The 13,363-nt window shown below is 47.4% G+C and overlaps 1 protein-coding gene across 6 annotated transcripts in view; it reads left to right on the forward strand.

Annotated features, from left to right (window-relative positions):
- The window catches only part of GDAP1L1 (ganglioside induced differentiation associated protein 1 like 1), a 349,133-nt gene that overhangs the window by 311,570 nt on the left and 24,200 nt on the right, over positions 1–13,363 (forward strand). For all 6 annotated transcript variants that reach the window (XM_063959546.1, XM_063959544.1, XM_063959548.1 and 3 more), the window contains one exon: positions 4,629–4,802. In XM_063959546.1, coding sequence (XP_063815616.1) covers positions 4,629–4,802 — 174 coding nt within the window. The remainder of the gene's footprint in view (positions 1–4,628; positions 4,803–13,363) is intronic.

Genomic DNA, 13,363 nt, shown 5'->3' on the forward strand with positions numbered 1-13,363 from the left:
GTGCCTTCCTGTGGAGCTGACGGACGAGATCCCCGCGACGGGCCTCGTCCGACTTGCCGCCGCCTCCCGTCCGCTCAGCCCCCCTCGCCTGGCACCGCCTCGCGGCCGCGACGAGGAGGAAGAGACTGGGGACGACTCCGCATCCACCGACGGCCGCCCACCGCGGCGCGCGCGGGCGCACGAACGCGGCACTGAGGCTTCCAACGCTGCACCCGGAGGTGAGGGCCGATGCCCGTCCACCTCCGGGCATCCTGCCTGCACCCCCAGCCCTCCCCGCCACCCGCGCCCGGCCGGCAAGACCGGCCCGGAACCAAGCGGCCAGGATGACCGGGTCTGCCGCGCCCCGTCCACACCAGCGCCCGCGTAGGCCTCAGAGGACGGGAAGCCGTCCACAGGGCCAGCCAGCCCGTCCTCGGGCCCAGACCCACCGCCTGATGAGCGGTAACGGGCTGGGGTCCCGGCGGCATGGCGAGGGCGAGATGCAGCCATCACAACACAATTGAAACTAATGAAGGGAAGTGGCTTGTAATTAAATGAGCTAAAGTATTACAAAGGCCAACAATGGGGAGACTCTGCTATGCAGCACTCACCAAGGCAATTCAGCAGCAAGAGAGACCGAGCTGGCCTAGCATTCCCTATATATATTAACCCTCCCCCTTTTTCCATGGGCTGTACTTTCCTCACAGCTAGGTCCACCCCTCACAGGATGTTTAACTCTCTCCATTCCCATGCAGTCATTTCGCTCTCCTAAAGATCCCAGGCTGGTTTCTTCTATGGTAGAGAGACCAATAACTGCCTAAACAGGTAGAGCAGTTGGAAAAGAAATTGTTTCCCTTCCAGAGGGTACTGTGTCCTTGCTGACAATGCCCTGCGGCTTTGTACAAAACTCCTGGGCAGTGGCACCAGAGTAATTAACACATTTGGAACCTCTGAAGGTGAATCGGTATCAGCCCAGTACTCCTTGTTTCCTATATAATAAAAGGCTATTGCTGCTCCTCACCTCTGTGGGAGTATTCAATTGTTGTGCGCACCAGCAGCCACTAGATTGCACCCGTCAGAGTAATTCTGTTTGGGCGCGCCCAGCCTCCGGGGGTGATATCACTGTTATGTTGTTCCGTCATTTTGATGGGCAGGCAACTAGTAATGTATAAGAAGAAAGGCATTTTTCTTTTTACACAATGAAACTTTACTGCACATTGGGGTTCATTCCGAGTTGTTCGCTAGCTGCTTTCGGTTGCAGCACGGCGATTAGGTAAAAAAGCGGCATTTCTGCGCATGCGTATGGTGCGCAGTGCGCACGCGCAACGTACTTTCACACAAGACTATGCAGTTTCACACAAGGTCTAGCGACGCTTTTCAGTCGCACTGCTGGCCGCAGAGTGATTGACAGGAAGTGGGTGTTTCTGGGTGGTAACTGGCCGTTTTCAGGGAGTGTGTGTAAAAACGCAGGCGTACCCGATAAAAAGACAGGAGTGGCTGGGGAAACGGGGGAGTGGCTGGCCGAACGCAGGGCGTGTTTGTGACGTCAAAACAGGAACTAAACAGACTGAAGTGATCGCTAGCTAGGAGTAAGTCTCGAGCTACTCTGAAACTGCACAATCTTTTTTTGTAGCAGTGCTGCGATCCTTTCGTTCGCACTTCTGCTAAGCTAAGATACACTCCCAGAGGGCGGCGGCCTAGCGTTTGCACTGCTGCTAAAAGCAGCTAGCGAGCGATCAACTCGGAATGTATTATTTTGAACAATTCTTTTAAGGAGTTTTAGGTTTCTCAGTCAATTGCAGTGGGTGGCAAAGTTGCTAAGCTTGGGGGTAATTCCAAGTTGATCGCAACAGGATTTTTGTTAGCAATTGGGCAAAACCATGTGCACTGCAGGGGAGGCAGATATAACATGTGCAGAGAGTTAGATTTGGGTGGGGTGTGTTCAATCTGCAATCTAATTTGCAGTGTAAAACTAAAGCAGCCAGTATTTACCCTGCACAGAAATAAAATAACCCACCCAAATCTAACTCTTTCTGCACATGTTATAGCTGCCTCCCCTGCAGTGCACATTGGGGGTAATTCCAAGTTGATCACAGCAGGATTTTTGAAAGCAACTGGGCAAAACCATGTGCACTGCAGGGGAGGCAGATATAACATGTGCAGAGAGAGTTAGATTTGGGTGTGGTGTGTTCAATCTGCAATCTAATTTGCAGTGTAAAAATAAAGCAGCCAGTATTTACCCTGCACAGAAACAATATAACCCACCCAAATCTAACTCTTTCTGCACATGTTATATCTGCCTCCCCTGCAGTGCACATGGTTTTGCCCAGTTGCTATCAAAAATCCTGCTGCGATCAACTTGGAATTACCCCCATAGTTTTGCCCAATTGCTATCAAAAATCCTGCTGCGATCAACTTGGAATTACCCCCCTTGTTAATTATTTGTGTCCCAAAAACAAGAGACGTTAGGAAACTCCTGTTATAGTGGAAAAGATGAGAAAGTCTAGCATTGGTCTGGTTGAGTATTTGTGGCATGTGGGGAGTAATTCTGCTCTTTTCATACTATTTATTTGTAAGAAAGTTTGCAGAGAGGGAATGGTGGGAATGAGAGCATGGCGAGACACCTAAAAATACAAGGCTTCTTTCCCATTATCTAACTGCAATAGCCACTATCTCTGACTGCAGTCTGTCCCACAATAACACAAGGCACATCAATGCACATCCTCTTATTTCAGTGACAACACCTTCACTTCACACAAACTCCAATTGCTATCATTTTCTGAGTTTCCACAAATGCCGCCATGTGCTTAACAAACTACTGTTCAGATGGAAATAATAGTACATTTGCACAAATCAAGGCAATACAGTGTCCAAAAATGTATGGGGACTGCAATAAGGCTGTTGTGCTCCTCGTTAATGATCTTCAGAGGAGGCAGACATTTTGTCAACTGAGCCATGTTAACCAAAATTCCAACTTACAGTAGTTACATCACTGAAGCATGAAGCATATAAAGTATATATATTTATATAAATATTTTTTCAAGGTGCCATTTTATATACTGTAGCAATGTGACAGCATTTACAAACAAACATGTTAGATATCACAATTTCTAATTACATTCTCACCAAGGCATCTAAGAAATACTCACCTACTTATTAGTCTTATTTAAATAATATAGTATTTTTCAATTCATTTAAATATGTTATGGAGATACAAATCTTATAGTTGGCGGTGACCCCTTGATTTATAAGGCAAAGCCCTAGTAGGCCTTAGGACTTATTACCCTATGATAAAAATGTCCCTAAATAAGCTGAATATAATTAATTACAAAAATGTTACAGAAATTAGCAACCTTTTTTTATAGCTACTATGGACAATCAGCTATAATAGATTTACCTAATAGTGAGCATACAGAATGTAGCCTGAGGCCTAACACAACCTACATTAGGAAGTAACACTACACATATTGGAGTGAATTTACTAAGATGGGAGTTCTGTTTAAGATGGGATATTGCCCATAGCAACCAATCAGTTTCCAGGTATTTTATTCTAGAAGGTGTTAGATAAATGAGAAGTAGAATCTGATTGGTTGCTGTGTTCAACATCCCATTTTAAATATAACTCCCATCTTAGTAAATTTACTCCTATATGTGGAGTGTTACTTCCTAATGTAGGTTGTGTTAGGCCTCAGGCTACATTCTGTATGCTCACTATTAGGTAAATATATTATAGTGGCATGGATCGTGCCGCTATAACACTTCCTGCTTCACCTCATTACCGAGGTGAAGCAGGAAGGGACATCGACAAGATGTATTAACATCTTGTCTGCAGAAGTAGGGGAGCAAAAGCTCCCCCTCCGGCGATGTCCCCCAAGCACACAGCGCATCAGCTCAGAGCTGACGCTCTGTGTCTCCTTCCCGGCTAGCTCCCCTGCACATGCGCGGTATCTCGCTACTCACGTGAGATCCCCAGCGCAGTCCGGAGCCGTTACCCGCCACAGGCAGGGACAGCTCTGTCCCTGCTGTGGTGAATGGGCATCGCCGCCTGCTGCCGTCGAAATCGTCAGCTGCAGGTGTCGGAATGGTAAGCGATGCTGACCGTTCATACATTGCCCGCGCATATTGGCCTGCTATCTTTTAGCACCGAAGCCATCATACATGGGCGAGAAGCGGTATTGTGCACATAACGTGCACTGATAACGCATCTCCCCCATAGCGCCACTTCATTTGTTTACCCATATATGTGGAGTGTTACTTCCTAATGTAGGATGTGTCATACTTGCCTACCCTCCCGGAATGGTCAAGAGGCTTCTGAAAAATAGGGTGACACTCCTGTCCCCCGGAAAGGAAGGCAAGTCTACCGGAGCCTGACCACACCAGCCAGCCAACCCTCCAAGTCACCTGTACACCCCAGTCGCCACTTAACTAGTGCAAGTGGGCGGGGCAATGAAGCGATTTGTGCTGACAAAAAGTCAGCAAGTGTAGTATGTGTTAGGCCTCAGGCTACATACTGTATATTCACTATATGTGGTGTGTTACTTCCTTATGTAAGATATGTTAGGCCTCAGACTACATACTGTATGCTTACTAAATGTGGATGTTATTTCTTAGTTTATATATTTTATAACTTGTTTGTATTTCTATTCCAGAACTTATTCCACAGTTAATACCAGAAGCTGGAAGTCTTCTACACTCCAGAGTCGTTCAGTATAGAGATGTTCTAGAAAGCCTTCCGATGGACGCCTACACTCATGGATGTATTCTTCACCCAGAACTTACCATGGATTCCTTGATCCCAAAATACGCCACAGCTGAGATCCGCAGTAAGTGGCCATGTTAGCCAGCTGGCTTTTGCTAAGTCAATATGTGGGAAAGACAGTCTTATCATTGGCAGTTATCAACAGTACTGTAGGAAAAGAACTAGTAAAGTTATTAGTATCAGTAGTATGAAAAACAAAACCACAGTTGCATATGTACATTTTGTTTCATTTAGCAACGCATTTTACATAACATTTTTTGGGATAGAATCCTCAAATGACTATAGTTCTGTGGCTTCCTGATTCTTCCATTCCCCTCGGCACATCATGTCACATGGAATGGTCCTCACTAACACAGTTAAACAAGTGGAGTCATCACTGCTTCCACTCATCTCCAGCTGCCATGATGATTTCCATAATCTGATTGAATGAAGGTTTTTCTATCCCCAAACACTTCAAAACTGGGGACCCCACTTTGGAAAAATCTGGATGAATATGAGATAAAGTGCAAAAAAAGTAATTCAGATGTATACTAGGCACTAGCATATACTATGCCAGATACAATACAAATAACATAGCCTTCAGATGGATGGCTAAAGGGTCTACGGAGTATGTCCGAATGGAACACAAATGCAATGAATGGGATGGAAAGTTTATATGGGGATAGTAGACCCCTATCTATGTCAAAATATCTATGTAAACATACAATGTAATTGTGTAAAAACATAAGCAAACAAAATGTAACTAATATATAATGACAACAATAGACTAAGGGGGTCATTCAGACCCGATCGCTGCTGTACGTTTTCGCACAGCAGCGATCGGATCCGAACTGCGCATGCGCTGGCGCTGCAGTGCTCCGGCGCATGCCAGACAGCCGACGGCTGTCTTTAGCTAGCGAACGCCTCTGCCCGATTGACAGGCAGAGGCGGTCGCTGGGCGGGAGGGGGCGGGCCGACAGCATTTGCCCGCTGTTTAGGGGGCGTGGTCCGGGCAACACAGGCATGCCCGGACCACTGGGGGGGCGTGCTGCGGCTGCATGATGTCACACGCAGCCGCTGCGAAACGGGCAGCAACGAGTAGCTCCCTGCCAGTGCGCAGCAGCTGCACTGGCTGGGAGCTACTCTTCAAGTACAAAAGCATCGCTGCTGTGTGATGCTTTTCTACTTGTACGACGGGGCAGGGACTGACATGCGGGGGGGGGGGGGGGCTAGCTTTGTGCTGGGCGTCCCCCCGCATGTCAGTGTGACTGATCGCAGATGTGCTAAATTTAGCACATCTACGATCAACTCTGAATAACCCCCTAAATCTCAAAGTTTCATAAGAGTCCCAACATTTTGCAAAGCAAATAAGCACACAACTGGGCAAAAACATGCTGCACTGCAGGTGGGGCCAGGGCCGGATTAAGCCTTGGGGGTGCCCGGGGCATTTAAGACAGAGGGGCCCTGGTGGAGTGGGGGGGTGTATATTAGATTGTGCATATAAGACTGGTGTCACCTGTGTTAAACTATTTAATTGATAAGAAAGTGTTTCAACACAGGTGATTGCAATCATAATTTAAGAAGGAAGTCCATGTAGAGTACATTTTGTCTCTCCTGGGGTTGGTCATGTTGGGATGTATGGATTTTGTATACAGGTTGAGTATCCCATATCCAAATATTCCGAAATACGGAATATTCCGAAATACAGACTTTTGAGAATGAGCGTGAAATAGTGAAACCTTTGTTTTCTGATGGCTCATTGTACACAAACTTTGTTTAATACACAAAGTTATTAAAAATATTGTATTAAATGTCCTTCAGGCTGTGTGTATAAGGTGTATATGAAACATAAATGCATTCTGTGCTTAGACTTGGATCCCATCACATTGATATCTCATTATGATATGCAATTATTCCAAAATACGGAAAAATCCGATATCCAAAATACTTCTGGTTCCAAGCATTTTAGATAAGGGATACTCAACCTGTATTAAATTTAAACCAATGGTGTATATTAGATTTAAACTACTAGTTTAATAATGCCTTGGTACTGTTTAAAGCACCACCTAATTGAAAGATAACTATTTTATAAAATGTACTTGTAGTACAACGAAGGCAACTTAAACAACCTTAAAATGCACAAAGAAAAATAAAATCTACAATTGATCTTGTCACATGCAAGAATAGCAGTATCCTCTGTGCTACTTGCACACTGGGACAGGACGCAGGAGGACTCTGTGTGTCTCTCTGTCTAGACCCTCATTAGATAGCAGGTTACACAGGATGCAGACTCCCAGACAGGGAAGAGGAGAAGCTAGGATCCCTGTGTCACTTACAGCTCTCTCCACCCTCCTATCTCTACTCTGGCCGGTATCTAATGAAACATGATACTCCTGTATATTTGCCTGCACTGCATACTGTCCTGCTCGCATTCTGTCTGCTTGGTACTGCTGTTGCATAAGAGGAAAAGCTAGTGATGTCAGTGTGCTCGGGCCTGGCGGCTCCCTGACAAAGGGGGGGTCCGGGGTACAGTATGCCTTGCATCCCCCCCTTAATCTGGCTATGGGTGGGGCAGATGTGACATGTGCAGAGAGATTAGATATGGGTGGGGTGTGTTCAAACTGAAATCTAAATTGCAGTATAAAAGTAAAGCTAATTGTGGGCTACATGCAAAAGCAGCCAGTATTTACTAGTGATGAGCGGATTCGGTTTTACTCGGTTCTCAAAACCGAATATTATTGGCTATCCAAAACACGTGACATCAGTGAGCCAATAAGATTCGGTTTTGAGAACCGAGTAAAACCGAGTAAAACCGAATCCGCTCATCACTAGTATTTACCATGCACAGAAACAATATATCCCACCCAAATCTAAATCTCTCTGCATGTTACATCTCCCCCACCTGCAGTGCAACATGGTTTTGATTAGTTGTGTGCTATTTTGCTTTGCTAACAAACCTGAAACACGAAAATGGCAAATTTTTCTATACAGACCATACAAAGAAGAAACTTTATGCATTTTTTGCGTAAGCCCGTCTTATTCTGATCTGGACACAAGTTGTTTGAATCTGTATTAAAATAGGGTGCTTCAAGTAGGGCAATGGGCAGTGCCAAAGAGATGGCACAGAATTGCCCTGATCTGTGGGAGTGTTATGGTAATGTTGTAGGCATGAATCAAAAGCTCCATGTGATTCCAAGTCCAGAATGGACAAGGGAAGCCTGTTTCTGTCAGATCTGTAGCACTTAAGGGCCATACACACTGGTCGATTGGCTGCCGAGGTGCCCGATGGCCGATACGGCCGCTGGACGACCCGGCGGGGAAGGGGGGGGGGGGAGTGAAGTTTCTTCACTCCCACCGTTACCCGGCCCTATAGCCCTGCATGCTAATATGGACAATATTGTCCATATTGGCTTGCAGGCATAAACGAGTCAGCACCAACGATGAACGAGTGCGGGCGATCATTAATGAACGAGATCGTTCATATCGCTCAGTGTAATTGGTAAATGTGTAGGGCCCAATAGCATTGGGTTGGAACAGATAATAATGGTGATGGTTGTTGCAGTCAATATAAAATCAGTGGGTGGCGCTGCTTTCCACTTGCACATGCACAATCACCTTGTTACGCACACCAGTGATAACAGGAGTATACCGGTGTATGAACAGAGAGGGAAGCGAAGCAAACGAACTCACAGACAGTATAACATAACATACACAGGAGGTGATGGAATAACTAATAAACACAAAGTGAACGGAGAAGCCCAAAGGCTCAGGAATTGGGTGTCTCCCTAGTGTCAGGAATGCTCAGATGGAATAGAGCGGACAATGAAGCGAGGTGTAATGATTTAACATGTGGAGCACCTGAAATGATGTTGCTAAGAGCAACAGAAAAAACCCCAAAGGGTTACCAACGGGTGTGGGAATAAACTCCTTGGTCAGAGATAGAAATATAGACACAAGGAGAGTATCCACAATCCTAACCCCACTTGCAGGGCACAGGTTCAGCTTACTGCCACTAAACTGACACCTGGACGCCCTGCACAGTGAGGGAGGATTAAGCAAGCGGGTCTGAGAGTACAGACGCAAACCTGCTGGGTTCACAGAATAGCAAAAGAACCCCAGCAGGTCAAACAACTGACTCCAGTCTTACTGCTAGGTCCGGATTGGCAGAATGAAGTACCGAATCCCAAGGCCTATTCGCAGTAAGCAACAAGTAAATACAAAGTCACACAGTACTAGATAACTCTCTGGAACTGACTAACAAACAAAGATTCAGCAGCATTTGCCTAGCCTGAGAGGATGGTTTATATAGCAGGTGCTGTCCACGCCCCACTCAGACCTCACAGATTGTGAGCACAAAACCAGCGCCGGATTCCCTGCCGTGCACAGAGCCTGTAACCACTACACAGTAAAAACCCGGACCGGAGTATCAGCTGCGCTCAGGTTACTTCGCTAACACTTGCCTCCCGGTTGCCATGGCGACGTGGCAGCACAGAGCAGGAGATCTTAACAGTACCCCCCCTCTGACGAGGGGTCAAAGAACCCCTACCACCGGGTTTATCGGGGAACTGCGAGAAGAAAGAGCGTATCAGTCTGGGGGCATGAAGATCACAACTGCGCACCCACGACCGCTCCTCCGGGCCATACCCCTTCCAGTGCACCAAAAATGACAGCCGACCCCGAACCATCTTGGAGTCAAGAACCCTTTCAACCACAAACTCCCTCTGACCCCGTATCAGAAGAGGAGAAGGTCTTCCACTGGAAGAAGGATTATTAACCGCCAGTTTTAAAAGGGAACAATGAAATGTTTTATTGATACCCAATGAACGGGGCAGATCTAACTGAAATGCCACCGGATTGATAACCCTGGTGATCTTATAAGGGCCGATGAACCGGGGGCCTAACTTATGAGATGGCTATCTCAACTTCAAATTCTTGGTGGACAACCAGACGAAGTCTCCTAATTTGAAGCTGCAGGGTCTTCTCCGCTTATCAAAAACCCTTTTGGTCACTAATGACACAGACACAAGGGCTTTCTTCACTTTCCTCCAAATACCCCTAAGGACCGAAACAACAGAGGAACCACCAGGCGTGGAATCCAGGGGGTCAAAAGAATTGGCCTTAGGATGATGCCCATACACACAAAGGAAGGGAGAGATCCCTGTAGCAGAGTGAGCCGCGTTGTTATAGGCAAACTCCGCCATGGACAGATGAGCAACCCAGTCAGTATGACACTTGGAGACATAACACCTGAGGAACTGCTCCAAGGACTGGTTCACCCTCTCAGTCTGCCCATTAGACTGTGGATGGTAGCCTGACGACAAGCTCACAGAAATCTGGAGATCAGAACAAAATGCCCTCCAGAATTTAGCCACAAACTGGGATCCACGGTCAGAGACCACATCAAGTGGCAACCCGTGGAGGCGCACAACATGCTGCATAAATAACTCAGACAGGCGTCTGGCCGATGGCAACCCAACCAGTGGAATGAAATGCGCCATCTTCGAAAACCTGTCAACGACAACCCAAATGGCTGTCATCCCCGAGGATTTGGGCAAGTCCACCACAAAATCCATGGAAATGTGGGTCCATGGCTTAGACGGAATAGAGAGTGGATGTAATGGGCCGACAGGAACCCCTCTAGGAGTTTTATTTCGGGCACAAACGTCACATGCCCGAACCCACTGATCCACATCCCTAGCCACCGAGGGCCACCACACCGCCCTAGACAGCAACTCCCGAGTTCTGGCAATACCCGGATGCCCTGCCGACCTCTTGGCATGAAATTTCAGGAACACTCGCTGTCTTAACCTAGGAGGCACAAACAAGAGACCTACCGGAAGGTCTGGAGGAGCCTGCTCCTGTACTCTAAGGACTAATGACAAGAGGTCCTGGGTAATGCCCACTGTAATACATGATGGGGACACAATGGGCAATGGCTCCTCGGTGGTCTCTTGAACTGGAGCAAAACTCCGCGAGAGCGCATCAGCCTTGATGTTTTTTGACCCAGGGCGATATGTTATCAAAAAATTAAAGCGAGCAAATAACAAAGCCCATCGTGTCTGCCTGGCATTGAGCCGCTTCGCTGACTCTAAATATGCCAGATTCTTATGGTCGGTGAGAATTGAGACCACAAACTTAGCCCCCTCAAGCCAGTGTCTCCACTCCCCGAGTGCATCCTTTATAGCCAACAATTCCCGGTTACCCACATCATAATACATCTCGGCAGACGAAAATTTACGGGAAAAGTAAGCACAGGGATGAAGGCGATTATCAGACACCCCCATCTGAGAGAGCACTGCCCCAATACCTATCTCAGAGGCATCCACTTCTACCACAAAAGGACGCTCTGGATCTGGGTGTCACAGCACCTTGGCCGAGACAAATGCCCTTTTGAGACCGGCAAAGGCCGCTTTGGCCTCACAAGACCAGTGAGCAACATCCGCCCCTTTCTTAGTGAGTGCCACCAAGGGGGCCACTATAGACGAAAATCCAGCGATAAACCGTCTATAAAAATTTGCAAAGCCCAGAAAACGCTGAAGCGCCTTCAAACTAGTGGGCTGCACCCAATCCAGGACTGCCTGTACCTTAGAACCCTCCATTTGGAAACCTTCTGAGGAGATAATATACCCTAGAAATGCGATTTGCTGGACTTCAAACTCGCACTTCTCCAGCTTCGCCCCAAGCTGGTGGTCTCTGAGTTTCTGGAGGACTAAGCGTACATGCTTCCGATGTTCCTCCAGGGAATGAGAGAAGATTAGGATGTCATCTAGATAAACAACTAAGAATCTATCCAAATATTCCCTGAGCACATCGTTCATGAATTCCTGGAAGACTGCCGGGGCATTAGAGAGCCCAAAAGGCATCACCAAATATTCATAATGCCCTGAGTGGGTATTAAAGGCAGTCTTCCATTCATCCCCCTCTCTTATTCGGATTAGATTGTAAGCACCGCGTAGGTCAATCTTAGAAAAAATGGTGGCAGTATGAAGCTGGTCAAACAAAACCGAAATGAGAGGCAGTGGGTACGAGTTTTTAATCGTGATACGGTTCAATTCCCTGAAGTCGATGCAGGGTCGCAATGAACGGTCCTTTTTACCCACGAAGAAGAACCCCGACCCAACTGGGGACTGTGAGGGTCTGATAAATCCCTTAGCCAAGTTCTCCTGAATGTACTCTGCCATAGCCTGAGTCTCAGGACGTGACAGGGAGTACAACCTGCTCTTGGGAAGCTTAGCATCCGGCAACAAATCAATGGCACAGTCATAGGGGCGATGGGGAGGTAGTACCTCCGCAACTTTTTTGGAGAACACATCCGCAAAATCTGCATAACATCCTGGCAATCCTGGCAAACTTAGCTGCGAGAGCCTGACTGGAAGGCTCAAGCAACTCCTGAAACAATCACTACCCCAACTAAGAATCTCCCCAGAGACCCAGTCAAATTGAGGGTTATGGGCCCTTAACCAGGGTAACCCCAAAACCAATGGGGCAAAAGAACAGACAGTCACATAAAAAGACAATTTTTCAGAGTGTGTGGCTCCAATAAACAAAGGAATTTGGCTGGTGCAGGAGGTCATTTTACCCTGGGACAATGGTTCCCCGTTTAACCCACAGATCTCAATCTCTGATGGCAAAGGTACTGAGGGAACAGAGTGTTCCAGGGCGAATTGACGGTCCATGAAAACCCCATCGGCCCCACTGTCAACAAAGGCCTCAGTCTTGACAGTTTGACCGAGGATCTCCAAAGTCACCGGAATGAGAAAAGTCTTTTTGGGAAATTCTGACTTCTGGCCTGACAGGATATTTCCCATCACCCTCAGGCCCTGAAGTTTTCCGGTTTTTCTGGGCATGATACTACAGCATGACCTTTATTCCCACAGTACAAACACAAACCCTGCTGTCTCCTCCGCGTCTTCTCACGCGAGGAGAGGCGGTTAGCCCCAATCTGCATAGGCTCCTCGGAATATTCCTCAGAGTCTGAGGTTCCCTTGGGAAAAAAGGAAACTGCGGTCTCCCTTTCAAGCCTACGCTCTCTGAGCCGTCTATCCACCCGGATGGATAACTGCATGAGCTGATCTAAGCTATCAGGCGAGGGATATTGTACCAGTTGGTCCTTTATCTGGTCAGAAAGGCCCCTTCGGTACAGGTTTCTCAGGGCTCGGTCATTCCACTGGGTATCATGAGCCAACCTCCGAAACTCCGTACTATAAACCTCAGCTGGCCGTCGCCCTTGCTTAAGAACCGTAATCTGAGCCTCGGCTGAAGCCATCTTGTCAGGGTCATCATACAAAATGCCCAGTGCCGTAAAAAAAGCATCAACACTTTTAAGCGACGGACAGTCAGGCTGTAACCCATATGCCCAGACCTGTGGGTCTCCTTGTAGCGAGGAAATCACCATGCCCACCCGCTGAATCTCCGACCCAGAAGACTGGGGCCTAAGCCTGAAATATAGCTTACAGCTCTCCTTGAAACAAAAGAACTGCGAGCGATCTCCAGAAAAACGATCCGGGAGATTTACTTTCGGCTCCTTAACCCCTGAACTTGCCGCTGCTGCTGCGGGAGCTCCGCTAGCGGCCTGCGGGGTGTTCATTTTAATGGACATCTCATTAAATTGTCGAGTCAGGACCTGCACCTGATCGACCACCTGTT

This window comes from Pseudophryne corroboree, chromosome 3 (genome assembly GCF_028390025.1).
Source record: "Pseudophryne corroboree isolate aPseCor3 chromosome 3, aPseCor3.hap2, whole genome shotgun sequence".
Classification (NCBI taxonomy): domain Eukaryota; kingdom Metazoa; phylum Chordata; class Amphibia; order Anura; family Myobatrachidae; genus Pseudophryne; species Pseudophryne corroboree.